This window comes from Megalobrama amblycephala, linkage group LG20 (assembly GCF_018812025.1).
Source record: "Megalobrama amblycephala isolate DHTTF-2021 linkage group LG20, ASM1881202v1, whole genome shotgun sequence".
Taxonomy (NCBI): Eukaryota; Metazoa; Chordata; class Actinopteri; order Cypriniformes; family Xenocyprididae; genus Megalobrama; species Megalobrama amblycephala.
In genome coordinates, this window is record NC_063063.1 from 14,779,000 (window position 1) to 14,804,652 (window position 25,653).

The following is a 25,653-nucleotide window of genomic DNA, read 5'->3' on the forward strand; positions in this document are numbered from 1 at the left end:
AAAAATGTACATGCATAGCTTTCATATATTTTTTAATAAACTGCAGGACATGTATAAATGAACAAATAAAATAAAAATGAGGGTCTTTTTAATCTTGTTATAACAACTGATATAAACTAAATTTGTTTTCCATGCACACTAGTGAAAAAAGAAAAGAAAAAATCAAAGATGGAAAAAAAGGCTGCCTATACATTTACACTTGCACTCATCTTCTGATTATTTTAAAGTCTTCAGTACACATGATAGAATTTCTGGTGAGTTATTTATTATTATTATTTTTTTAATTTTATGACATTCTGGGAAAATTGCATGGAGTGAACATTTTAGTGCACTGGAATGATTTTGACAATGGAAGAGTCCTAAAAAAGTTCACTATTAAACTAGAGAGTAGACAGACAGGCCCCTTATTTTCAGAAGTATTCATGATTGTTGTTTTTAGGCTGGCTTAGTGTGACTTTTATTGCTTTGCTCAAAGCTTTTCTCCTTTGGCAATTTTTCATTTTGACGTTATAAACTTGTTTAAAAAGGCTTCAAAAGTGTGGTGTCACTAAACAGCATCTTGTCACTGCTTTGACTAAAAATTTTCTGTTGAAATTAATTTGACAAACTAGACAATGCACTTATTTTTCATTTTTACTCTGGCACATCCAGAGCCAGAAGTATGAGAGATTTTTCCCTTTTTTATCAGCATAACGTCTTTCACCTTTAATGAAGGGAAAGAAATTCATTTAATCAAATGCATTATGATCTTAGTCTGATTTTCTTCACAGGGTGCCAGAAACGGCATTAAAATTTGCTCATTACTGCTGAAACCACAAAACCTGCTGGGAGTTTACAACAATCCCGTGCAGGGAGTGACCTTGTGATGAAGGACCCAAGTGCAGTACTAAATTTAGATCCAACACAAGATAATACTAAGATACACAATCAGATAAGAGTTCAAAGCAAGAGTAATGGAACCAAAACTCACAAAACGCATCGTGAAGCAATACTAGATGGGAGAAACCTGAGAGGGTAAAAATACACAAGAGTGAATGATTAAACTTTGCACAGTCAGTGATCAGTGAACAGACACATGGCATTGGCGCATCACACAGCTGAGTACATAGAGGTAGGAAGGCAAAAAGGAAGGCTTGTCTGAATTCAGTGCTTGTCATCGGGTCTGTTTTGAATGTAATGTGTGCTGCCTGTGACATCCCACAATCCTGGGCATGCTTGAATGGTGGAATGAATTAAAATGGTGTCTGAGGAAAAGAGAAAATGTATTTAGAAATGTCAATAAAAAAATAATAATCCACTTATGACTCCACTTCTGACAAATAAGCATTGTAGCCACTAAATATCCACTTGGTTATAAACACCCACTTGAATTTGTTCTAGATCATTAGACATGATGTTATCGTGCCTTGAAAATCCTGTCTAGAAGCTGTTTCTCTAGGCCATGCCGTCATACTACAGCATTGTCTGATTAGTCATTGACTGACTGGGCAGAAATGTAGGTGGCTTAAGTTTTGGACACAGCCCTGGGCTGAAAACAAGAAGTTAAAAAAAAAGAGCCAACATAAAAAGAGAGAAAAGAAACCCTGGAATGCTACTCTATTTACTTTTCTAGCATTGAGAAATCTGATTCATTTTAGTGAATTTTGTTTTGGCTCAATTAAAATGTAGGTCTGTCATAAATGTGTTCAATTTCATTATTCAAAAAAAGTTGTTGCTTTGCAGTGCTGCTTGAAAGTTTGTAAACCCTTTAGAATTTTCTATATTTCTGCAAAAAAATATGACCCAAAACATCATCAGATGTTCACAAAAGTCCTAAAAGTAGACCAAGAGAACCCAATCAAACAAATAAGACAAAAAATATACATGGTCAATTATTTGAAAAAAAACTTATCCAGTGTTACATATGGCAAAAGTATGTGAAGCTCTAGGATTAGCAGTTAATTTGAAGGTGAACTTAGGCTCCACCTGTTCCTAAATGTTTTTAAATCAATGGGTTGACAAATCAGGTGTCAGTTTGTGCCGTTTTATTTAAAGAACAGGAATCTAGCAAAGTCTGAACCTCACAACTCGTGTTTGTCGAAGTGTATCATAACACAGAAAAAGATGATGTCTGAGGACCTCAGAAAAAGAGTTGTTGTTGCTCATCAGACTGGAAAAGGTTATAAAACCATTTCTAAAGAGTTTGGACTCAAATCCACAGTGAGACAGATTGTGTAGAAATGGAGGAAATTCAAAACAATTGCTAACCTCCTCAGGAGTGGTCGACCAACAAATATTAATCCAAAAAGAATACATGCCACAACGAGACAAAGGATCCCAGGTTAACTTCTAAGCAACTAAAGGCCTCTCTCACGTTGGCTGATGTTAATATTCATTAGTCCACCAACAGGAGAACACTGAACAACCATGGTGCGCATGGCAAGTGGTGTTGCAAGGAGAAAGCCACTGCTTTCAAAAAAGAACATTGCAGCCTGTCTGCATTTTGCTAAAGATCACGTGGACAAGCCAGATGGCTATTGGAAAAATGTTTTGTGGATGGATGAGACAAAAATTAGAAATTTTTGGTTTAATGAAAAGCACAAAGTACAAGAACCTTTGTCCTCTTTGTGAAACATGGTGGTGGTAGTATCATAGTTTGGGCCTGTTTTGCTGCATCTGGGCCAGGGCGAAGTGCCATCATTGATGGAAAAATGAATTCTGAATTATACCAGCGAATTCTAAATGAAATGTCAGGACATCTTTTCGTGAACTGAAGCTCAAGAGAAAGTGGTTCATGCAGCAAGACAACAAGCCCAAGCACACAAGTCGTTCTACCAATGAATGGTTAAAGAACAACAAAGTTACTGTTTTGGAATGGCCAAGTCAAAGTCCAGAACTTAATCCAATTGAAATGTTGTGGAAGGACTTGAAGCAAGCAGTTCATGTGAGGAAACCCACCAACATCCCAGAGTTTAAGCTGTACTGAGAAATGGACTAAAATTCCTTCAAGTCGTTGTGCAGGACTGATCAGCAGTTACCGGAAACGTTTAGTTTACCATTATTGCTGGGCAAGGGGGTCACACCAGATACTAAAAGCAAGAGTTCACATTATTTTGCCACTCACAAATATGTTATACTATATATTTTTTCTTATCTTAATAAATAATTGACAAAGGATATATTTAGTCTCATTTGTTTTATTGGGTTTTTTGGTCTACTTTTAGGATATTTGTGAACATCCGATGATGTTTTGGGTCATAATTTTGCAGAAATATAGAAAATTCTAAAGGGTTCACAAACATTCGAGCAACACTGTAGATAGCTACTTTATAATTAGTTAGTAACTTGTGTCACTTTCCGTGTAGTCAAAAGGGGCACCTTGACTGAAATGTGAGTAGGTTGTGGTTAGCTTGTCTTTTGGTTCATACCGTGATTCATGGCCTTCAAGGGGTTTGTTGGGTTGTATGTTGAGTTCATACAATGATTAGATCAAGGAGCTTGTGTGTGACTATTGAGGTTGTTTCTGGCATGACACTGCCATCAGAAAATCTGAAAATAAATAAATAGCTAATTAGGTCATTCATTTTTTCCCCCAAACATTTTATATTATACCTCTTATTAAATTTTAAACCATTAAATTAAAAGTTTATTCACTGTTTATTAAAAAAAAAAAATGTTTAAATACCAGAAACTCTTTACCAGAAACGTATAGTCATTCAAATATAGCGGAAACATCATCCCTTTAATGCTGTAATTTCTACAGTGTTGCTGAAAGCCAGTTTTCTCCTGAGTGATGTATTATGTTCAATGAGGATTACTTATACTGACCGATCAGTACAGTACATTGGAGACTGTGAAATAAATTGGTTTACATCCTTTTCATCCTAATATCAGCCTTTCCAATCCTTACAGAATCTCATAATGCCAATCCTCTTGACAGAGCATGTACTTCTCTAATTTCTTTATTTCATTGCCTTCTCACTGGCGCATTATAATAGCATTCATTATATTAATTTCAAAGCATGCAGTCATGATTACCTGACCAGAGAGTATTACCAGCATCTAAAACTGGCCTTTTGGCTTTAAGCTATTGGAAACGATGTTTTATAGATTCAACCCATGCTTATGTGATCTTTACATAAGAGTCCTGGAATGGTTATTACAGAGCAGTCCAGAAGGAAAGCTTTAGAGCTGTTATGTAATTGTTTGATATTTACACAAACATGTGCACATAAACTGGTGAGGGTTATTTTTTGTTTGTTTTTTTTCTTTAAAAGAAGTCTCTCATGCTCAGCAATACTGCATTTATTTGATCAAAAACACTGTAATAAAAGTAATATGAAAATATTACACAGAGATGCTATTTTCTATTTTGATATATTTTGAAAAGTAATTTATTTCTGTGTTGGTACTTCTGCAGATGTCAGGTATAATGGCACATCAAGTGAAGTTTAATTCAAAGTGCTGTGGTGTTTTGCAGTTGTTGTCAGAGCAATGTAATGTGTCATTCATAGCATTGTCAGATCAACAAATTAAAGTGCAGCAGAGCATTTACTAGCATGATTTTGAATTCATTAATTCAAATTATGGGGTGAAACAGCTCAATGCATTTGGGAAAATTAAAATGCAGAGATGAAACAATACACAGGCTAATGTTTGTGAGAATCACAGTGCATGAAGTCAAGAAAGTCGAGTACGTTCTCAATTTGATGATCTTTATACCCTCGGGTAACATCTGTACTGGACTTGCAGTGGGAGGTGTGTAGTACATTTTGGTACATTACAAGAAGTAAATAAACCCTCACATACATATATCTCAAATAAAATGTCCATATACAGTGCTACAAAGATGGTCAGCATTGACTGGCCATCAATAATGGACAAATTCTCACATTTAGGAAGAAAAAAACCTTCTAACTGAGGTCCACTCTTTAGCTGTTGTCGGATAGCAGCAGAAACATCTTAGTTTGTCATATACGACAAACAGGTATTTTCTTCAGTGAAGCTGCACAGTGTCTTTTTTACTTCTTTTTTTTTTTATTTTTTTAGTTCTTCTCCCTTTGCCATCTCTAGTTCATGAATATTCACTGAGAAATGACCTCTTCAGGGTTTTTCAAATGCCTTGCCCTTTTCTCGGATGAGTCAAGCACCCAGAGGTAACTGTGCAGATCCATTAAAGGATACTTCACCCAAAAATAAAATTCCGTCATCAGTTACTCACCTTCAAGTTGTTCCAAACCTGTATAAAATTTCTTTCTTCTGCTGAACACAAAAGAAGATATTTTGAAGAATGTCGGAAACCAAACAGCTGATGGAACCCATTAACTTCCATAATAATTTTTTTCCCCAAGGCAATGGGTCCATCAGTTGTTTGGTTAACCAAATTCTTCAAAATATCATCTTTTGTATTCAGCAGAAGAAAGATATATATATATTTTATGAGCGAACTATCCTTTCAAGTGTGGCTATACCGACTTTACTCACCCTTTTCTCTCAAGGATGGTCTTTGCTCCTCCCATTCCCACTCTTACTTTTCCTCAATATCCCTCTCTCTTACCTACCTCATCTCTCTACCCTACAAATCATTGATTTTTTTCAGAGGTTCTATAAAATATTTACAATGTGTGGGCAGACCTCTTTCTTTGGGAATTTGGCGAGGGAAAATCATTTTGAAGGCAAAGTCGTAAACGGAAAAAGAGAGAGACGAAAGAAAGAAAGAAAGAAAGAAAAGGTAAGATAAGAGCCATGCAAGCCTTTCTAGCACTGTGTTTGGAATTTCAATGGCTCACTTTGGAACAACTCCTGAATATAAATAAATAAGCAGATACACTGATAAAGATTGCTATCCGTGGTTGTTGTATCTCCATGCTCTCTTCTTAAAGCCTCAGATCTAATTGATTCCAAGCAGATTCTCACTCTCTTCGGCTCGGAGGACACACTTCTTTTGTTTTCATTCTTCCATCTGTCACACCAGCTTCTTTCCTTCCACTTGAGTTTTTACATGTTACAGTATCATTGAGAATGAGAATATAATTTAATTACAGACCACTATCTGTTTTTCAGTAAAACGATTCGATGTAGAGGTGTTTCTTCAGCTATAGGCACTGTTGCCCCTGTAGACCTTTAGAAAATATACTCTCTTAAAAAGCACTCTTTTCATACTTTCATTAGCATTCTGGGGTGGAAATCAAGTGATTGAAAGAACATTTTAAATACCTTTTTAGAATATGATGGAAGACTCCGTTAAATCATTTTCAACATAATAAATATTGAAAATGTATTTCACTCATTTTTTTTTTTTTTTTTTTTTAGATCGTGATATTTTTTAAAAATGTATTAATTCATATCTGTATGATGAATTTTCTTATTTTTTAGTTTGAAAGATTGAAAGTCTGTTGTTTACATGGAGACTGTTTTCAAAAACTTGCACTTTGAAACCCGTTTTCAAAAGTTTGTGTTTTCAGGCCACCAAAACGCTGTTGTCGTGTAAATGAATGGCCAAAACGCATACGTTTTCCGTTTTTAGTTGAAAATGGCCCCATAGTTACATTTAGTTTTATTTTAGATTTATATTAAAACAGTTAGTTTTAATATAAATCAACACCTGGGATATGTATCAGAAAACCCAATATGTTCGTTTACAGGGACATATCCAGATGGATGTTCTGGGATGGCTCTAGCCAACCCTAAAATGTGATTAGCAAACTCAGGCTCTCCCCAAAATTATCCCATTACCCAAATCAGAGACTGGACCTTCAGTGAAACCAGATACAGGCTTTTTGGTTTAAAATGGGGTGGAAAGCATGTTATTTTTTTTATTTTTTTATTTTTTTTTGCTAAAGCCAACAAGTAGCAGTTATTGTGCAGCTGGTTGCCATCTGGCTTTTAACTTAGCACCCTTTCTAGCTCATTTAGCACATGACCTTTTCTAAGACAAGCACATTATAAATCAGAGAGACCACACTTGAATGAATCTGAGCCCCACATGTAGCCTCAATAAAAAATGCCATTGGTCTTTTATTTCCATTAATTTGATTAGTAGTTCTCAGTTTAATTCTTTGTTGACTTTTTTTTTTTAAAAGGTGGGAGGGACCATGTACAACACTGGTCGTCATGTATCACTCCGATTGGACAAAGAGCACCTGGTGAACATCTCGGGTGGACCAATGACGTACAGCCATCGTCTTGAGGAGATCAGGTTACACTTTGGCAGTGAGGACGGACAGGGCTCTGAGCATCTCCTCAACGGCCAGGCTTTTTCTGGGGAGGTAAGCTTCTATATCCTGTGTGTCCTACGTCATGAGTGGGATACAGATCAGACCTAGCTGCTAGTATTCAGCAGTCTATTGATCTTTTAAGGTCACAATCTAAGAGCAATGTGTAAAGACAGCAGGCCTTATAGGTCAACAAAAGCAAAGCTCTATGGCGTAGGTTTTTATGCATCGACAAATACTTAGTGTGCCTTAAAGCATGCATTTCATGAAATGTTTAACATGGATGCTTTAGATTATGACACAGTAATGTTTGCACCCTGCTGAACAATATAACTTATATTGAAAAACACAGCAATATTTTTGGCTGAAATAGTCCTAACTGTATTGCTGATAACTTACTGTTCTCAGTCTCCCACTAACAGAGCCATAACAATGGAAAAAAAAGCATCTCAATTACACTCGCAGTGTACATTTAGCATGCACTGCACTGCGGCCTCCATCATTTGATAAAGTCACCAGTCAGTGAAGTCCTGACATTTTCCCTTTGAGGATAATAAGACCGACGATTTGTGTGGCAACAAAATAAGTGTGAGCTTGACAGGCAAATCCTCAGTAATTAATGATTATAATTTCTTTCCCACCTCCACGGCAGCCACCTGATAACCCAACAATAATAAAACAAAGTGTCAACAGTCTATCAGGGCAAAGTGAAGCGTGACCCGAGCACCAAGGCCAGCTCTGTCTTTCACTCTTGTGTTTAAACCATTACTTTGCATGATAGACAACAGTAGCCAAATCTGCATTCATTTCTGCTGTAATTCTTAGTAATCCAGCTAATTAATTTATGTTGACTGTATATTGAGAAAGCTGTCATCATTAGTTGCTTGGTTAGTGCAAACCCACCAGAAGTACACTACCTTTAAGATTTTTATTCAACCTTTAAAACTTTAAATTCATCAAATAATCATGAAAAAATATCACAGTTACCACAAAAGCAGTGCAATCAATATTATCAAGATTAATAAGAAGAAATGTTTCTTAAGCAACAAATCAGCATATTAGAATGATTTCTGAAGAATCATGTGACACTAAGAACTGGCTGCTGAAAAGCTTTGGCCTCACAGGAATAAGTTGCATTTTAAAGGTTCAAAAATCGTTGTTGAACAACGATTTTGATATTTGAAATCAACCCAAACAAACACACCCCTCCCTTCATTGCTCCACCCCCAAAAAGCATGAACAACGCAAGATTGTCTCTTTTTATCAGCAGAAGAGAAGGAAAATAAAGGTTCGCAAAAATAAAGCAAAGATGACGAATGAACAACAAGGAAGCACAAAAAAATGAACACACAGTACTTGAGTGTATATACAAGCGAGAGTTCATTGTTAGTCCCCAGCAGCACGGCAGCTCCAGACATGACACTCGATACCAATGTTACTCGCATATGGAGCAGAAACGATACAACCGAAGCGTCCATTTTCAGGCCTTCCCGCTTAGGTCTCTTAAGCACTGGAAAGCTTTTCTAATATTAGTTTGGGTACTAAAGTTCTTGCCTGATCATAGCCATTCTTTTTCCAGTGATTATTCCTCTGAGCTTTTCTCTTTTGTAATATCTCAGCCCTTTCTTTCTAAAGTCTCTCAAATCTCCTCTCCCATCTCTCTCCTCTCCCATCATGAGTGGACACGCCCCCTACTGTTGATTGGCTACAAGTTTGTTGTGGTGCTCGGTCCGATCCACTTTCAACAGCGTTTTTCAAAAATCGCTTACTGTACCTCTAAAATAAATTAAATATTTCACAATATTACTGTTTTTAACATATTTTTGATTAAATAAATGCAGCCTTAGGGGCCATTCACACAGAACGCATCTTTGCGTCTAAATTCGTTAAAAAAGCGCAACATAGAATGCGAGTGTCTCGAGACGCGATGCAATAACGACAATAACGGAAATAATAGAAATAGGCTGTCAAATAAAACAGTTGTCATGCCAACTTGCTACTGTAAACAGAAGCTCGCAACGCTTGTCCTGCCTCAGAGTTCTTCTGATTGGTCCACTGTTTTGGAACTGACATTGAGCGGCTCTGCGTGTAAAAGTTGAAATTCTTTTAACTTGACAAAGCATCTTAAAAACGAGGCACTGCAAAAGATGTGAGCGTAACGGTCATGCATGTCCGTCAAGCACGTGTTTACATAGAAAAACAATGGGAAAGTAGCGCATTGTTCTATGTGAATGGCCCCTTAGTGAGATTAAGAGACTTCTTTAAAACATATAAAAAAAAAAATCTCACCAACCTCACACTTTTGAATAGTAGTGTATGTGATTTAAAATCTGGGTTGTGCAAAATTAAGAATTGTCTCACTTTCAATTGAGTTAAAATATGAATTGAATTGGTGAAATGACAGGAAGAAGAGTCAACTGAATTGTAATACATTTTTAAAAAACTGTAAAAAAATAAAAAAATAAAAAATGCATGGAAACATAAGGTTATTTTATTAATATAAATGTACCTATGTCTACAAATCTGTCGGCCTATAAATCTTCAAGACTTTTAAAAATACTATGGCTACTAATAATAACAACTTTCAATACTTCTATGTCCATATTATTCAAACTCTATGGCAATTTGATTGTTGGGAATGCTAACGAACGTTTTGCCTACTCTATACAGTCAAATGAGAGAAGACATTACATTTGCTAAAAAATAATTACAGACGAACACTTTCTAGACACCACTTCTGTAAATGAACATCGGTGCTTTTATCAATTTTTCCCCCCCTAGCTGGGTATTGACTGGATTTCACCCTTCTGTTAAACCAATATAGATATCACAGTATGCACTATAGATAAGTCTACTGCTAGTGGAAGTGAAAGAGACAAACTACACTGCGTTCCAAATTATTATGCAAGAGACAAATCAGTAAGATTTCTGTACAATAAACATTCAGATTTTAGTTTTTCTAAGAACATTTTTGTTTGTTTATTTATCCATGTCTTTTTAGATAACTGGAATCAATCTCAGACAAAATAATTTGCCAGATCTATGGAAACCCTACTTAGAGGTTGTTCCACATTATTAAGCAAGTCACAGTTCTCATGCAATATGGGGAGGAAGAAAGATCTTTCTGAAGATGAAAAGCATGAAATGGTGCAATGTTGTGCAAAAGGCATGAAAACAACTAATATTGTGTGAAACTGAATGGAGATTATCGAATTATCATAAGATTTGTGAGTGATTTAGAGCACAGCAGAACTCGGTCAGATAAAGGCTTATTGAGGAAAGTTCCTGTTAAAAAAAATTAATTGTATTAAAAAGGCAGCTATAAAAAAGCCAGTGTTGAGCAGCAAACAGGTATTTGAAGCTGCTGGTGTCTCTGGAGTCTCAAGAAGCTCTCCATGCTGGCTGGCAGTTGTGTGTAAAGATGCATTTCAGCAACTCCAAACCAAACCTCACAAAGAGAAACATTTACAGTGGGTTTAGAACTTAAAAATCTGCAGCCTGTCTGTCATTTTGACAGATTACTGAGGCTGATGTAACTTAACTGTAATTCCCACCCCTGTCCAGTAGGTGGTGAGTGTGCTCCAGTGTGGCAGCAGAGCGCGAGTTCAGTCTCCAGAATAAAATGAAAACGATGCCTTTGATTACACACACCCAGTTTGTCCATTTTATTATATATTATATTATAATACTTATGCTTACATAAAGTTTCAAATCCGTTTTGTTTTAAATAGTTTTTATTTTTGTTGTTGCTGACTAAGTTTATGGTCAATGAATGGCTTTTCCTACGTGACATTGTTTTCAACACTGATTGAACTGACGTGATACAGATTTCGGTAAGCTACTGCAACTTTCAACATATTTTTTGATTTTCATTCATGTTTATTTCCTTCTGTAAAGTAGTAAAGAAGAAGAGATGATCACGTTCACTCACGATCCTCAAAAAGTGTTGAGATGAGATGTAAGATGAAAACTGAAAAGTGACGCAGACTTTAGCTTTTCATAATACTTTCTTTTCATAATATAAATAATTGCATAGCCTATGCCTATTTGTTTATCTTATACGTTTGTGAATACATATGAAAATGTGGACGAAATCAGAAGCTATTAAATGTCTTATAAAAATATAAAAATTAAAATGATGCTATCAACATATGATAGATAGGACACTGAGCGAAAGAAAATGCTATTTTTAGAAGACATTACAATCACTTGCGCAAAATAGATGATAACTCATTAGGGGTTGCATGAGCGGCACAAAGCGCTGGTTCATGCGTATCTGTAAATGAAGACATGAAATAGTTCTTTTCAATAAATGTTTATTAATTCATAGCCTAATGCAACAATTATAAGTAAACTCTCAAAACATTATAATTATGACATTACAAATTTTAATTTTCATGTAACAGAGTAAAGCCAAATAAACCCGCGATAACCCGAGTTAAAAGAATAGGCTATTAGCTCATCTTTGAAAATGTTTTAAACATTTTTTTTTTAGGTCTATTATACAATGAATTATAGGCCTATAATTAAAATTATTGATAGTCTATAATGATTTCGCTAACACTGCAGTCATCAATGAAAATTAAGAGCTGACTTCAAGCACCGACTTAAAAAATACAGGCCTGTTTAACACGAAATACTATTATTCTCATTTGTTTCACTATATACGGGCCACAAGAAAATAATGGAATAAATTAAGACAGTTATATGCCGTTATCAGCATATTATGTTGAAATTGGTCTCTGAGAGAATATGGTCCGCGTCAAACAGCTCCGTCACTTTTTACTTTCACTATGAATAGCCTATTGACCGAGGTTAAGCTTTCACATAACTCTTGCGCAAAGTTTGCACGTGGCTTCTTGTGTGATATCCATTGGCTCCCCTTTTTGGTTTAAAACAGAAAGATTTACAATATTGTGACGTATCTCTCTTTATGGTTAATGCACGCTCGAGTATTCGATTGTTTCTGACAGCGCCGACTAGTGGTTGAAGTAGTCGATCTCTCGACTAGTCTATGCAAGCCCTACAACTCACACACCTACATTACGAGCTGCACTTCTTTGTGTGCCTGTTTAGCCTTTTGATTCGCAGTCCCTGAAGGATTTACTCATTTCGGCATTCAGTGACTTAAATTAAAGTCAGTCAGCTGCTGAAAAGTTGGTTTTCATTTAAAAAAAATAAATAAAAAGAATTTGGCTTGATTTTTCATTTTTATGTTCAGGAATAGAAAATTAATAAGCAGCTTGAATATTTGATCTTGACATGGGCGGGAATGAAATGCGCCTTTCTGCTGAATGGCTTAAATCTTGTTCGGCGTTGTTTTTGTACTTTCAATATTAAATAAAAAAAACAAATGATACACAGATTAAAAAACCTAGTATTTTGCTGCCCTGCCTCCATGCCCGAGGCCTATAGGTAGCAATGTTCAATGAATTTCTTTGAATTTCAGTTGGTTTTTATTCTACTTACATTTATATTTGCCTTGCTGTTCTGCATCCTGTTTGTTACCACAATTCAAGTTCAGAAATTGAACTGAAATTTGAAAATGCTTGTTAATGTGCAGCTAGGTATTTTTGTTGTCTTTTTGCCAATGCAATGCCTTAAAAATTCTCAAGAAAATGACGTCATGTTTATGAAAGAGCCTTCAGGAGCATTCTTCTTCATGCTCAGGAACAGCTCTGTTTAAATAAATAAAAAAACAGAGAATGTAATTAAACCAAATGAGCCGGTGCCTGTTCTTGAAAAGAGAATGGAGAGGAAGAATCTTACAACTTAAAATGACAAACACATTCCCAACCAGTGACTGTTTTGCATTCAAATGCAGCCAAGCTTTTAAGCTTTATTTGGATGTCTGTCTCTGTAACATTCAACACGTCTGCCTTCCTCTTCTTTCATTTGTTCTATAGTAATAAAAGATTATGTTTGACTGATGCTCACGGCACCCAGAGGGAAGTTGCCTCTCTGCAGATGCATTGCAACACCTTTGAGTTGATGCAGCCTCATTCTTACAGATCCGATATGGGCAGTCCTTACTCACAAGCTGAAAATGAAACACCAGAGATGAAATGAGTGCTAAAATATTCAAGGTGTTTCTCAGAAACTTCACTTTAAAATTTGGCCTAGGTGATTTCCCTCCATTCTTTATTTCCCATTGGGGGGAGAAAAAAAAAAAAAAACAGCAAATGAAAAAATGTATGCAAAATATCTGGAAAGCATTTCACAAATATTTAATATTTGTCTATGTTATGTTTCCATTTCATATGCTTCAGTGACTTTCAATAAACCCTGTAATCATTCTGGGGAAATACACGTGTTTAGCATTTTAGCCATCATTTCTAGGTATATTAAAGCGATACTTCAGCCAAAAATTAACATTTGTTGTCATTTACCAACTCTCATGTTGTTCCAAACCCGTTTCATTTTCTGTGGAAGACAAACGCACAAATATATATATAAAAATAACATTATGCAATGATGCATTTTATTACTAGCATCATAGCCTGGAATCAAGGCATAATCTACATTTAAGAAATGTAAAGGTATGCAAATACTGGTTCTTTCTAAATTAGAAGAACCGTCTCAGACATTTTTAAAGTATGCAAATATATAAACAAAGTCAAATGCATAAACATTGAATAGATTGTTTTTCTTTGAACTAATAAACAAACACCATATCCAATGATTTTCAGAATTGTCTAACAGCCCAGACTTCTGTTTTAGATCCCCCTCTCACCCTTTCATTAATTTCTAATTATCAATGGTAGCAAAATAACACATTAACATTGCTGTTCAGTGCCACAGTATATTTGCTCATTAAAACCCCATTTTCATGTGTCCTAAATATAGCAAAGTGCCATGTAAAAAGTGCAGTATTCAATTGGAAATCATCATCAAACTTCCACCATAACTAATTTCTCTTTATTATATTATGTCATAATTGCCTAACAGCCCTCTCTGGCATATCCCATCCTACTGAAAACCATGCTAAAACACTGCACTGCTACATTCGGATACCATGCTGTAAGAAGAAACCAGTCAAGTTAATTGAGTTAGCTTCACCGGCTACATGCTCCTTCACAGGACATTTTAACGTAATCAAATAGGATTGTTCTCCGTACACCCGGGCTTTCCGTTTATTTGCTTTGAGCGTATCCGCTATTGGATGGGGGTTCCAGACGACTGCTTTTCATTTGCCCTGTTAGCGCTGTCCACCCCTCTTTTTGCTATCGACTTGCTGTCTTCATATTTCGTCCATGGTAGGCCTAAGCCAGCTATCACACAATAAAGAGCTTGTCAGGGGGCCCACCAGAGGCATAAGCTGTCTCCCATCGAAGCATAGACACCTCTCCTCTGACGGTCTGACAGATCTGTCTGTGTGCAAAGACTCGCTGAACATTTCCTGCTACTGTTCGACACCTCTCCACCATCTGCAGATTTCACAGAGCCAATGGATACAGTGAGATGAGCGTCTCTGCTTTTCACGCATATAATGCGACTTCTTAGAAAGGCTATGTATGACGTCAGCCGAGTATAAAAGTTCGCTTTAGACTAGCTGTCAAACTCTGTCTGGTTAAAGAGTTTATGGAAAAAACTGGCTTCCAAATAAATAAATAAATAAATCTAATCAAATTAACATTCGCTCTGTAATCGCGTTCCTCCACACTTGATTAAGTTTATAGACGATCTGTCACTCCCTGGCTCCCCTTTTGCATATTTCATAATTACTACCAGCCACAGTTTTTAATTTACTTCTTTTAAAAAAAAACACACACACACACAGCAGGCTAAACAGGGCTTGGTAAAGAATTGATCTCTTCATTCGGACTAAAAAAGATTGTACGATGCTGCTCACAGCAACTCTACACGCTCCTCAAGTTGTTTACAGTGTTCTGTAGTTGAATACCTTGGAGACACTTTTTTCCGTTAGAAAAAGTTATTTTACAATAATTGTTCTCTGCTCAAGGTAATCTGTACATTTCTTGGCTGTTCTACCTTTTGTGGAGTTCACAGAGAAGAAATTGTCCCCTTCACCAATCTAAACTGCCTAAGTTTTAAAGCTCTTTCACAGGGACAGTGTGCGCTCAAGCGATTCACCGGAGGAAGATTAGCCGTGCTTCACAATGAATTCGAATTTAAATTTGACAGACATGTTCAAACAAAGACAGAAGCAGCTGTTTACCTGTGATTGTGATTCAGAGCCATCTGTAATGACAAAAACTTCGGCTGTTATCCAAACAGACTCTCGGCTCATTCAAACGGTCACATATTTATTTTCCATATTAATGAGGTGAAAATAGGTTGTAAGATTAAATCTGCACTGGATTTTCTATAATTACCATCCAAAGTATTATCAATCAGTAATTATTCCCAATTATGCTTTCGTACAATCCAAGAAAAAGTTGGACAAAACACCTGCATAGCTGACACTCAGTTGACATGGACCAAAGACAGTACTTGTAATGAGTTTCCTTTTGCTATTGATGCTGACGCTCTTTTGTCCTTCAAAGTAAGCAAGTAGAGATGGGAGGCATTTCTTTCACTGAACAAAGTCAAAACCATATAACTGCCCATTTTGTCTTTTTCAATTATACAGGTGCAGCTTATACATTACAACCATGAACTGTACACAAACTACACAGAAGCTGCTAAGAGTCCAAATGGCTTGGTGATAGTGTCTATATTTATGAAGGTGAGTAATGATCATACACTTAACACTAAAAGTGAATGCACAGAAATCAAGCATTTTAAACTTGGATATTTTAAAAGTATAAATCAGAATAAAATTCAGATTTAAGAAACATTTCTAATAAATTTGTGCTGCTTAATATTTTTATGGCAACTTTAAATGATTCTTTGATGTATAGATAGTTCAAAAGAACAGCATTTATTGCTCAATTTGAGTCAGCACATTCATTTAATTGATGGATGGATTGGTGGTTGGAGGAATGGATTCGGGAAGAGAGTCAATTAGCCATGCAATTAGAAGACAACAGGCAAACTAAGTGTGCATCTCCCAGTCATTCTGGAAGGACAAGGGTATGAAATAACTTTCCACTGCTTTATTAGAGTACTGTGGGGAGACCATTACCTAATGTTTTCCCTTAGGACAAGAGTTCAAGCTAAGATAATTAACCCATCCAGTGTCACTCTCAGGCTTAGTCCTCTCTGCCCTGGACGTGATCCTGGTCCAGTCACCTCTGCTGTCCGTCCATATGGAAGGTGCCTAATTCATGCTCGCTGACTCAATTTATAGGAGTAATACGCATTCTGCGAATTAGAGCCAAATATGGGCATTCTCCATATACTGTAGAGAGACAGTAAGATATCTGAGCATTAATGATATTTTATGGGTACAATTATGCACTGGTGTTTGAGTGTTGGGATCACTCACTATGTGCCAAAACTGTACATAAAAAAAAAAAAAAACATGTACTGTCATGTCAAATATAGATATGAGAAATATGACTTGGATTATTGAGGAAAATTATTGAAGAAAAATGCGATACGACAATGCTTTAAGTGTGTAAAATCAATTTAAATTATAATTAAAACTGAAAATGATCTAACCAATATATATGCTTCACATTCTTTCTGGGAAAAGAAAGCATCATTACATCTGACAATGTCATTTTAACATTTAAAATGTTACAAAAATAAATAAATACTAACAACTCTTTGCTCAACTTGGTAATATATAGTTATATCAACCTGAAAATTTTACATCAAGAATATCCAGGTGAACAAAGATGACAAATACAATAAAACAAGCAGTGCTTTAAGTTTTTCAGGGCTACATTAGATCTGTTTAACAGTAGCATTCAAGAACAATACAGAAACTGAAAAATCAAATGTAAAAATAAGTTCACGTGTATTTGATTCCTATTAAAAGGTACAATGTTGTTCACTCAATAGCAGTGAGTTTCTTTTCTTTTTTTGTTTGACAGACAGCATCAGGCATACCGTATTAGACTGCTGTCACTTTAAGACCGAATGCACAGATCCTACTGACACACATCCGATTTCTTTCCAGACTGTTTACATGAATACTTGCCAAGATTGACCATTTTGACTGTTCGAGTGCAATAAGTGGTAAATGAGAACTGAATTCAGGATTGCACGCTGTCTGAGAGCTGGCTTTCTGTGCGCATGCTTCGTGTGTGTGTCAGACAGTGCGAGTACCGTAATGAGTTGTTTTATGTAGCTTATTGCGCTTAACTCTTTTTAACATCAAGCAGGTCCCACGTACATAAGTTGCATGCCCAGTCTATTCTATGCTATATGCATCGACCTAAAACTTCGACTTTTTGCAACTTTTTGAAGTAGCCTATTCAAATCATTTAGCCATCATGATATGCATTTTACGCTATGTACATTTACAATATTTCGATATATCGTGCAGCCCTAACTTATTAAGAATGAGTCAAGAACACATTCAAAATATCAGTTCTATCTACTGAAGTAAAAGCTAACAGTGATGTCAAAATAACCATATTTTTGCATATCAAGCATGTTTGTTTTGCTGGTGTTATTAGCTACTAATAAAACCTACGTTAAATGAGGGAAATTATTTGGATGATGATGATGATTTCTAATGGTGTTGACGAAAAGTAGAGATACAGCGGTGAAACTTTATTAGAGAAGTATTTATTTATTTTTTTAAAGTTTTTTACTTTTAAAGACTTTTAAATGTATTTTCTGTTTATCCTTATTTAGCTTTATTTGTATACATTTTAAAAAAAAAAAAAAAAAGAAATGTGTTTGTTTTAAGAATTTATATTATCGGTCATATCAAAGTTTAATTTTTTGTGACAATATACTATAGCCTTTCTACAGTTATTGTTACTGTATAACCCTGACAAATTCACATGGGATATTATCAATATATGAAGCTAGCAGAAACTTTAGTTTTATGCAGTTCAGATAGACTATAATGCGGGTCACTGTCCTCCTGTTTCAGTGATCTGACTGAGAACATTGATAATTCACTCCTATTTTCTTGCACTTGGCATGAGTCATTCCCAAAGCCATTTTCTGAGGTACCCCGTGCTGTGTTCCCTGTTATGTTGTCACACCTCCAGGAGGGACTCCCATATGAGTCTAAAGAGTTTGATACAAAGAATCCCAAAAAATGCACCATCATTGGAGGGACAGACACAAAATGGAGGAGGCTGAGGAAAAGACAGCCATTTTGTTTGTGGTATAAACAGCTATTTGTATGGAGTGCAAATCTGTTAGCAAATGCAGTATTCTTAGCAAGGCAAAAACATTAATCGTGAGGGATAGTAAAAGCTATTCTTTTTTTTTTTTTTTTCAGACGCTGTGTAGGCAACCCTAATTATTTCTTGGAAGAGATAATGGCTAGCTGCAGCCCAGGGTTATATCACAGAAAGTCTCAAAATGATGTGACTAAGACATTTAAGCCTCAGACTTCACTGTTCACTCAATGAGGAGGTCAAAAGTGAAGCAATTTGTGTTGTAGTGACGAGGCACATTTCTTGTAATCATTCAGATTGAAAGCGTTTCAATTAGCAACTAAAGTGGAGTGGTAACCATGTTTCTCGTTGGCTCAGTTTTTGCTCTTAATACTTTCTAAAAGCAGTTTTTGAAGAGCTCATCTGTAGTTTTCATTGAAAACACGTCAGTGTGTCATAAGTGATTCTATCAGGTGTCGTTTAATTACAGAACACTGTTGGGTTCATCCTGATGCATTTGAATGCAGTAAAAACACTTTCGGCACCTTGAGTAAATTTCAAGAGACGTGTTGCTAACAACTCGGTCTTTACCGGGTGTGCCTCATACATCCTGAAAAGTGAAGCTGTGGGCTCTTTGATCGCCCCCTGGTGGCTGGATGCAGTACAGGTCATAAACCTCGCCCTCTCAATGCAAACAAATGGGAATAAGTCAAAATAAAAAAAATTGTTACGCTTCAAATAAATTGGCAATTTGATGCTATAGAAACGGGGCATGTCGGTATGATTATCTGAGGACTGTCGACGCTTCGAGGGGAGATTGAAGAAACATAACTAACAATTAATTTTTGATTTCTGTGTTATTTCACACTGACAAAATGAGTTGTTCAGCAGTAAACTGTACTAACTGACCTACAGGATCTGACGGATCACTCAACGTTTTTCAGTAACATTAAATGTGGGCTTTATAAGCTAATTAACCCTCTGGAGTCTGAGGCTGATTTGGGGCCTGGAGAAGTTTTGACATGCCCTGACATTTGTGCTTTTTTCAGTTGTTCATAAACATATTAATGACACAAGTGTCATTACACTGTATTCAGCACAAACTAGGCTACCATAATATGTGAGGAACATGTGTGTACATGTTTGTGTTTTTGAAGGAATAACGTTTATGCGTGGTTACTGAAAAAACAAAAAACTTAAGTCACTGATATAAGGCCAATAAAAGTATATTAAATCTGTGTTCACAAGACTTTTGGGTATTGAAGGTTGTAGACTAGAGTTTTTGCTTCAAAATTATGTAAAAATTTTGCTGACTACTCTTTCATTTATAACAATATACTGATTTAGTTTTTGTAAGACACTTTTTGCCAAGAAACACGGTATGCGAGGAGGCGTGAATCTCCATGAATAATGGCTCATTCTCACCTGTGAAGACAAAAGAATTGAATAGTAATGACCTGAAAAGACTTGCATATTAATGAGGCATTTCAGTCAGGTAGGCTGTGAAAAAAAACTTCTGTGATGTCTCAAGCTCATCATGGTATATGAAACATACAGAAAAATTTTATTACAATATAAAATAATGGTTTTATATTATACTTTAAAATATAATGTATTTCTGTGATGCAAAGAGTCTGAATATAGGCTTTTAGTTTAAAAGCATGCACATTTGGAGAAATATAGGATTCTCATATGTTTATGTCAATTTTCTATACAGAGGAGTTATTTTTAATTTAATATTCATTGTTATCTCTATGAGCGCTGGTGTTTGCAATTCATACTGCAGCCGGAGGGCGCTCTGTGCATTTTAGTCCACAAATTCACCTAAGAAGACAACGATATTCCATGAATGGTGTTTACCAATTCATACTACAGCCGGAGGGCGCTAAAGAAACAAAAACTCACTTAAAACTTATCAATAGAAGAAAACAAACAGGAATTTACTGAATGTCTTCCAGAGATCGCTAACCATGGCTTTTTCATCCAGATAAACAATTTTCAAGGCAATAAATACACGATTGAGATGATGAATGCATGTGTTGTCTCTGAATTTGCCTGTGAATAGCGCTGGCTCCGTGGGTGTGGCCGCATTAGTGGGTAATGAGCTGAATCACGGACTTCTGACATGGCTCTCTTTTCATACAGATTACATAAACACAGAATGTTTGTTTTCGATTTTCGACCTGACATTTCAACGTTTTGTTAGACATAAGTATGAATTTTTTGTGATTAGTATTCACTAAGTTACACTTCATTTTCTGAGAACTATCAGATTGGACTTCGTTCAGAGGGAGATGAGAGATCACGCATCATGTTAGTTTTCTTTATTTTACAAAAAGCACATCATTTTGTTTTTACTCTGAGTGTATACAAATAAAAGGAGATATTCTATAGTTTCAATTGATGTATTACTTATGTCTCTATGACAAAAAATGACAGAGTATTTTAAGTCTGTTTTGCTGCAATGTGAAAAAAAACCTGCAAAACGCGCCGGCGCGTTTTTAGACCTCAGAGTGTTAATACATTTTAAGATAACACGCCTAACGTTTACGTCAGGAAAAAGCAGGTGATCGTTATCTGGCAGTTACTAATTATTTTTATGGGTATAAAATAATAATTAGCAGGACAAAACTAATGATAGCCTACTCTAATTATAGAGCACTGTCTACAGCAATCGATCTCCTGTAAAGTTAGTTTAACTTTATTTAAAATGGCAGGACCGTTTCTGACATTTTAGAGTTGTTTCTAGTGGCATATTATATTATCTACTGAATTTTCCTGGTTTCAAAAATATTATTGCTCTAGAAACAGAATAAAATTCTACCTACAAAATAATAAGCTAAATTGTGTATAATTTATATAGCCTATTTAAAATACATCAATGTTGACGCAGTATGGGCGGAAGTTTGATACCACGACTCCGCCTCTGGGCTCCACTGACGCTTCCTTCTGCGCATGCCCAGGCTCCAAACTGACGTTTTTGCGTAACACGTCAACGCCCATCATCGTACGTTTTACATTCAGTTCATTACAATGGAAGGAAGCGGAATCACATCGTCCATCTTTTTTTACAGTCTATGGTCTTTACATTCTAAACTGAATGACTGGGAGATTCACTTCCCCTGAGATATTTGTTGCTTTGTTTAGAAATAATTGCCATGATGTTTGCCATTTAGAAATAAAGTTGTCACTAATAATCTGTTTCTCTTTACCCTCTTTCCCCCTGCCTTCTCTTTTTTTTCTCTGCTGTCTATCACTCTGTCCTTCTCATCTGTTCTACCCTTCCCATCTTGACATCTGTTCCATTTCAGATATCCGAGACTTCAAATTCATTTCTGAATCGGATGTTGAACAGAGACACCATCACAAGAATAACATATAAGAGTAAGTGGGGAAATATATTGTTAACCATTTGACACTAAATGAGATTTGGTTTTCAGATGCGATCGATAGTATTGAAATTTTGCAAGTGATGAAATCTGATTTGTTTGTTCAGGCAGTGTATTCAGTATCAACCTTCAACGGTTGCTGGCGTTATGATATGAGCTTCACCGTGAGATCTGAGAGTAGATGTTGGCGGGGAAAACTTTTGCCTCTGCTTATGTTCATCACATCTTGCGGCAGTTCTGACTCATGAGACACATGAGAAAATAAACAACAGAGGCATGCTACGCATTCATGCATACACTGCTGACTCGTTTACTCATTAGCTATTCACTACATACTGTAGTCAATATTACATAAACACTTCATTTGAGTGTATTTAGACAATGTGCTGAGAGTACATACGTCACATTCATACTTGAAATCAGATCTGACCACTCAGTGTAATACCTATTATAATAAGATTTTAAACCATATACACTACTAGTTAGGGGTCGGTATGATTTTTGTTTTTGAAAGAAGCCTCTTGTGCTCACCAGACTGCATTTATTTGATCAAAAAAGCATATATTAGTGCAATATTAGTGCCATTTAAAATAACTTTCTAGGTTTTTTTTAAGTTTTTTTTTTTATTCCTGTGATAGCAAAGTTTTCAGCATCCATTACTCTAGTCTTCAGTGTCACGTGATCCTTCAGAAATCAGTCTAATATGCTGATTTGGTGATCAAGAAACATTTCTTATTGTTATGAAAACAGCCTTTTAAAGGGATCATTTTCCAAAAATGAGAATTATCCCATGATTTACTCACCCTCAAGCCATGCTAGGTGCCTATGACTATCTTCTTTCAGACGAACACAATCGGAGATATATTTAAAAATATTCTTAGTCCACTAAGGTTTATAATAGTTGTGAATGGGGGGCTGTGTTTTGAAGCCAAAAATAATGCATCCATCCATCAAAAAAGTAATCCATACGACTCCAGGGTTAACTCCAGTTAATAAAGGCCATCTGAAGCAAAGCGATGCGTTTTTGTAAGAAAATATCCATATTTAAAACTTGATAAATTCAAATAACTACAGTGCTCAGCATAAATGAGTACACCCCTTTTGAAATGTAACATTTTAAACAATATCTCAATGAACACAAAAACAATTTCCAAAATGTTGACAAGACTAAGTTTAATATAACATCTGTTTAACATGAAAGTAAAGTTAATGATATAACTCAGACACATTTTTCAGTTTTACTCAAATTAGGGTGATGCAAAAGTGAGTACACCCCACAACAAAAACCATTACATCTAGTACTTTGTATGGCCTCCGTGATTTTTAATGACAGCATCAAGTCTTCTAGGCATGATGAACAAGTTGGCGACATTTTTTCAACATCTATCTTTTTCCATTCTTCAAGAATGACCTCTTTTAGAGACTGGATGCTGGATGGAGAGTGATGCTCAACTTGTCTCTTCAGATTTCCCCATAGATATTTGATTGGGTTCAGATCATGAGCCAATGAATCACTTTTACCCTGTTCTTCAGAAATCCAACAGTGGCCTTAGATGTGTGTTTAGGATCATTGTCATGTTGGAAAAGTGCATGACGACCAAGGGCATGGAGTGATGGTAGCATCTTCTCTTTCAGTATAGAGCAGTACATCTGTGAATTCATGAAGCCATCAATGAAATGCAGCTCTCCGACACCAGCAGCACTCATGCTGCCACACATAAGGACACTGCCACCACCATGTTTCACTGTAGGCACCATGCATTTTTCTTTGTATTCCTCACCTTTGCGATACCATACAGTTTTGAAGCCATCAGTTCCAAAAACATTTATCTTGGTCTCATCACTCCAGAGTATAGAGTCCCAGTAGTCTTCATCTTTGTCAGCATGGGCTCTGGCAAACTCTAGGCGGGCTTTTTTGTGCCTGGGCTTTAGGAAAGGCTTCTTTCGTGGACGGCACCCATGCATGCCATTCCTCTGCAGTGTACGCCGTATTGTCACGGGAAATAGTCACCCCAGTTTGGCTTTCTACTTCTTTAGATAACTGCAGTGAACTTGCATGCCGATTTTCTTCAACTCTTCTCATCAGAAGACGCTCCTGTCGAGGTGTTAACTTCCGTGGACGACCTGGATGTCTCTGTGAGATGGTTGCAGTTCCATCTTTTTTACATTTTTGTACCACTTTTGCTACAGTATTCTGACTGATAAGTAAAGCTTTGCTGATCTTCTTGTAGCCTTCACCTTTCTGGTGTAAAGAAATTATTTTCTTTCTCAGGTCTTGTGACATTTCTCTTCCATGTGGTGCCATTGCTGACAGCATGAAATGGGAAGAGGTTTTAACACCCTTTTATAGTCAACTGTCTGCTGGACACCTGTGTAATGAATAATTAGACTCACCTGTGGTTGAATTCTTGTTAAATTAGACACTTTGTAGTCTAAAATGTAGCTTTGCTCCAGAGTTCAATTATACTAAGCTATATTATTAACCTTACTTTCATGTTATAAGTTAAACAGATGTTATATAAAACTTAAGTCTTGTCAACATTTTGTTAATTGAGATAGTGTTTAAAATGGGTGTTTAAAATTCAAAGGGGGTGTACTCATTTACTGTGAGCACTGTAGCTTCCGGCGGACAACCATACGCAGAATGCGCAAAAATCATTGCGCCAAATGAGTAATACTCTGACACGATGCATGACACAGGATGTAGGACTATTGTAAGCTTAGATGCCTCTCTTGGTTCAAACAAATAGGGCTGTGCAACAAATTTAAGCTCCTCTTCTCTTGTATAAAAATCCTCCAACATTTCTCTTTAAAAAAAACAATTTTAGACTTATAATCTGAGACCGGTGATTTGTGTTGCTCTATCCTCTGCGCCTCCATGTTCATCATTATGTTGTGCATCAGGTCAAAGGATACTCTTCCGCTGCACAGTAATCCGCCGGAAGCTAGTTATTTGAATTTATATAGTTTTAAATATGGATATTTTTCTAACAAAAATGCATCACTTCACTTTAGAAGACCTTTATTAACCCCCTGGAGTCGTATGGATTCATTTTTTTTTTTTTTATAGATAAATGGATTATTTTTGGCTTCAAAACACAGCCCCCTATTCACAACCATTATAAACCTTGGAGGACTAAGGATTTTTAAAATATATCTCTGATTGTATTTGTCTGAAAGAAGATAGTCATACACAACTAGGATGGCTTGGATGAGTAAATCATGGGATAATTTTCATTTTTGGGTGAACTATCCCTTAATGTCTTTATGGAAACCTTGATACATTTTTTCAGGGTTCTTTGAATAGAAAGTAAAAAAAAAAAAAAAAATATTTGAGATCTTTAATAACAGTATAAAAGTAGTCTTTACTGTTACTTCCTTGCTGAATAAAGGTAGTAATTTACAATGCAAAAAATAAACTCATTTGACTCAGACACACCAAAAATGTACCTTTTGCTGCCTGTCTGAACAAATACATGAGAACAAATACAATTTTATACTCTTGCTTTGTGTCCTTTCCAGACAAAGGAACAAGCAATTATTTTTGTCCTAACTGAACATTGCAACAAGATTCACTGCCTTTTGTTGTGCCGGGTACCCGCCCTCAACAATAAAATTGGACAAAGTATCGCTCCTCGTGCATATTAAACATCAAGCATGGAAAAGGATAGAACGCTGCAAGAGTGAGTCCTAAAACCCGAACATGAGTTAGCATTTTTAATCTTCCAGATCCATCGTCCCGAAGTCAATGGGTTTTCTGAATGGGTTTTTCATTTAATTCCTGAAATCAGGTCTGTGGTAAACACAAGTGATTTATTTTAAAATATTACATGTCTTGCAAAAGGTGGTTCCTAACAGATGTCAAAATGGGACTTGGGA

General features: G+C 36.0%; 1 protein-coding gene and 1 long non-coding RNA gene across 3 annotated transcripts in view; one reads left to right on the plus strand and one right to left on the minus strand.

The window, feature by feature from the left end:
• The window catches only part of ca10a (carbonic anhydrase Xa), a 203,013-nt gene that overhangs the window by 170,221 nt on the left and 7,139 nt on the right, over positions 1–25,653 (plus strand). For both annotated transcript variants that reach the window (XM_048170047.1, XM_048170046.1), the window contains 3 exons: positions 7,062–7,247; positions 15,787–15,882; positions 21,697–21,769. In XM_048170047.1, coding sequence (XP_048026004.1) covers positions 7,062–7,247; positions 15,787–15,882; positions 21,697–21,769 — 355 coding nt within the window. The remainder of the gene's footprint in view (positions 1–7,061; positions 7,248–15,786; positions 15,883–21,696; positions 21,770–25,653) is intronic.
• Positions 372–25,653, minus strand: part of LOC125255087 — a 75,662-nt gene continuing 50,380 nt past the window's right edge. The window contains exons 4-5 of the long non-coding RNA XR_007181830.1: positions 3,408–3,528; positions 372–1,244 (exon numbers count right to left, since the gene is read on the minus strand). This is a non-coding gene — a long non-coding RNA (uncharacterized LOC125255087). The remainder of the gene's footprint in view (positions 1,245–3,407; positions 3,529–25,653) is intronic.